General features: G+C 48.1%; 1 protein-coding gene across 1 annotated transcript; it reads right to left on the bottom strand.

Moving 5' to 3' along the window:
- Window positions 1-257: 257 nt before the first annotated feature.
- On the bottom strand, window positions 258-2,367 carry LOC124171268. The gene is made up of 2 exons (XM_046550410.1): window positions 414-2,367; window positions 258-337 (listed from the first exon to the last, which is right to left on the bottom strand). Exons 1-2 carry the CDS (start codon window positions 2,365-2,367, stop codon window positions 258-260), a joined length of 2,034 nt encoding a protein of 677 aa, XP_046406366.1.
- Window positions 2,368-3,496: the final 1,129 nt, after the last annotated feature.

Genomic DNA, 3,496 nt, shown 5'->3' with positions numbered 1-3,496 from the left:
CGAATTGCTCAAAGGCGAGAGTGGCCGAGAATTAAGGCATGATTCAATTTGGCAGAGTAGCGTAGTCATCTCCTCAAATGTAAGGATTTGGTCGCCAATTACGCGACGTAAATGAAATTTAGTAGATTTTATCGCTGCCTCCCATAAGCCTCCGAAGTGCGGCGCGTACGGTGGGATAAAGGTCCACTGCGTCCCCGTGTTGCTCAGCTGACAGCCGACTTCTTTATAGAAGGATGAGGATTGCTGGAACATTGTCTTCAATTCTTGCGCAGCTCCTCGGAAGGTTGAGGCGTTGTCGCTGTAGAGAAAATAACAAGCACCTCTTCGCGAAACAAATCTGCGAAAAGCAAGGAGAAAAGTGTTAGTGGTAAGATCAGATACACATTCAAGGTGAACGGCCTTCGTTACCATACAGATAAAAAGACAAATATATCTTTTATATGCTTTGTGCCCCCGGCCCTTAGTAGCCCTCAGGAGGAATGGACCAGCATAGTCCAGTCCAGTAGATAAGAATGGTCTTTGGGGTTTAACCCTTTCTTCTGGAAGATCACCCATGCGTTGCACCAGAGTCTCTCCACGAAACCGGGCGCAGGTCACACAGGTCCGGATTTCTCGCTTCACCACCACGCGGCTGCGGATGATCCAGTACCGTTGCGCTAGGTACGCTGCTGTAGCTTGCAGTCCGCCATGAAGGGTGACTGCGTGTGCGTGGCGCACCAGCAGCACGGTGAAATGGTGATCCTTTGGAATGATGATGGGATGTTTCTCGTCATAGTCCAGCACTGCATTTCTTAGCCGACCACCCACGCGAAGTAGTCCATCCGCATCGCAAAACGGTCTAAGAGGTAGCAGGGGTGAGGACCTTTTCAGGGAATTCCCAGACGTCAAGGCTGCAAGTTCGTCTCGGAATGCTGTGGACTGCATGCTCCTGATTACCGCAGTCAGAGCTTGGGCACGCTCCTCGGGGGAGACAAACCCCGAGCGTTTGTGGCTTTTATCCCTGAAATTGTGTAACCATCTTAGGCACAGAGACATGGCGTTTAGCAGGCGCAGGTATGATGAAAATCTTTGTAATACATCACCTGAGTTATGAAGGGAAGTTGCAGAGTGGTTTACGGCCATCCGCATCTCCGAATCCTCAGCACCTGATGATTCGGGTTTCCCACAGCTCCACCCCTCTTCCCGGCCGGCAAGCCATTGTGGTCCACTCCACCAGAGAGAGGAGTCCATCAGTTCGTCAGGGCTGATCCCACGGGTTGCGGCATCAGCTGGGTTGAGCTTGGTGTTGACGTAGCTCCACTGGGCCCCCGGAAGCGACGTCTGGATCTCCGCGACGTGATGAGCCACGAAGGTCTTCCACCTTGAGGGGTGGCCACGGATCCAGGCCAAAGAAACTGCTGAATCTGTCCAGCAGAATACTGGCACAGACACGAACTGAAGGCCCTCCACTATTTTCACCAGGAAGCGAGTTAAAAGTACAGCTGCACACAATTCAAGGCGAGGCACACTAACAAGCTTTAACGGGGCGATTTTCGTTTTAGCGGCCAACAGGCTAACATAGCCATCCTCCCCCTCCCCAGCAACACGCAAATACACTGCTGCTGCGTATGCCCTCTCAGAGGCATCGCAGAAACCATGGAGAGAAATGAAAGACACATTCGCCTCTTTAGTACCTACCCATCTAGGGATACTGATTTGCTCTAACTTGGATAGTGAAGACCTAAAACTCTGCCAACGTTCAGTAAGTTCCAAAGATAGAACTTCATCCCATCCTACCTTGGACAGCCACAAGTCTTGCAATATAATTTTGGCCACAATTAGTACAGGCGCCATCCAACCTAATGGATCAAAAAATCGGGCTATCTCCGAAAGCACAGTTCTCTTAGTCACTACTGCCTCTCGGCCGGTCGGATGAGCAACCCTCGCACTAAATGTATCTAAAACTGGTGACCATCTTACTCCCAAGGTAGCAACCACTTCTGAGTCAGAAAATACTTTCGTCGGATTTTCATCATCCGAACAAAGACTGGGTTCGTTAGATGCCCACTTACTTAATGGAAATCCTCCCCTCGCTAGTAATTCAATTAACTGTCTCTTAACGTCCATAGCATCAATTACATTAGCTGCACCACAAAGAATGTCATCCACGTAAGAATGCCGTGCCACTGCTTTAGCTCCCAAAGGGAATGAATGACCTTCGTCAAGTACCAATTGCCGGAGTACTCTGATAGCTAGGAAGGGGGCTGGAGCCGTACCGTAAGTAACCGTAGTCAGCTTATAATCTGAGATTATTTCGGAAGGATCCTTACGCCAAATAACACGTTGAAAGTCTGAGTCGTCCTCATGCAATCGAATTTGGCGGAACATTTTCACTATGTCCGAAGTAAAAGCCACTCGAAAAAAACGCCAACGCGTTAGAATCAACCACAAATCCGGTTGCTGACGAGGTCCACTCAACAATAAATCATTTAAAGAATTACCAGAGGCACTCTTAAAAGATGCATTAAATACAATTCGAACTTTACGCGTTTTGTCATTTTCTTTCGAAACAGCATGGTGTGGCAAGTAATATAATTGATCGCTCGCACTAGTAAGTTCCATGTGACCTAGATTTAAGTATTCCGTCATAAATGCGACATACTTCTCCCTCAAAACAGGTTGACTTCTGAGTCGATTCTCGTTTTTCAAAAATAATTTCATAGCTGACTCCCGAGAAGGATACAATTTCAGCGAAGTGTTTGGCCGGAATGGCATACGTACTACATATCTCCCATCAGAGTCCCTGCGATGAGTCGTTTTAAAATGATTTTCACAATAAGAATCCTCTTCTGACGGCGGTGTTACCGTGGAAACTTCCTCAAGGGACCAAAATTTCTGAATCTCATCCATCACCCTTTCATATGCTTGCACATGCATAGCGGTAGCACAGTCATTTTGAAATTGCATATCCTTCGCACGCGAAACAGGTCCCATTAACACCCATCCAAAAGGAGTTAAACGAGCAGTAGGACTTCCTACAGGCCCTTCGCGAACTGCACTTAAAAGTATTTCCCCGCAGACATCGGCGCCCAAGATGAGGTCAACTGATGAAGGAATGGCATGAGTTGATTCCGCAAAGGTCAACCCCTCCAGATGAGACCATGGGTGCAATTTTGCATAGTGGGAGGGCGTAAGAGCGGTTAGCCTTTTAAGCACCAAGGCTTGAAGATCTAGTTTAAAGTTTCTGTCGAAGGAGGATGTAACTGTCACGTTTACCATGCTCAAAGCAGTACCCACTTCATGACCTTGTATGCCCATGATCGGAACGCTGACCTTAGATCCCCGAAGTCCCAGAGTTTGCGCCAACCATTCCGTAACAAAAGACGTATCAGACCCAGTGTCTATGAGTCCTCTCACTGTGATACATTTTCCCGTAAGTGATTCAACCTGGGCATAAAAAGTCGCTAAGAGAACCACTCGACTTGAAGAGCTTGCTCGACATAACGCTGCGCCGGGG

This window comes from Ischnura elegans, chromosome X, assembly GCF_921293095.1.
Source record: "Ischnura elegans chromosome X, ioIscEleg1.1, whole genome shotgun sequence".
Taxonomy (NCBI): domain Eukaryota; kingdom Metazoa; phylum Arthropoda; class Insecta; order Odonata; family Coenagrionidae; genus Ischnura; species Ischnura elegans.
The sequence above is the reverse complement of the archived record's forward strand: the minus strand, read 5'-3'. Positions and strand labels throughout refer to the sequence as shown.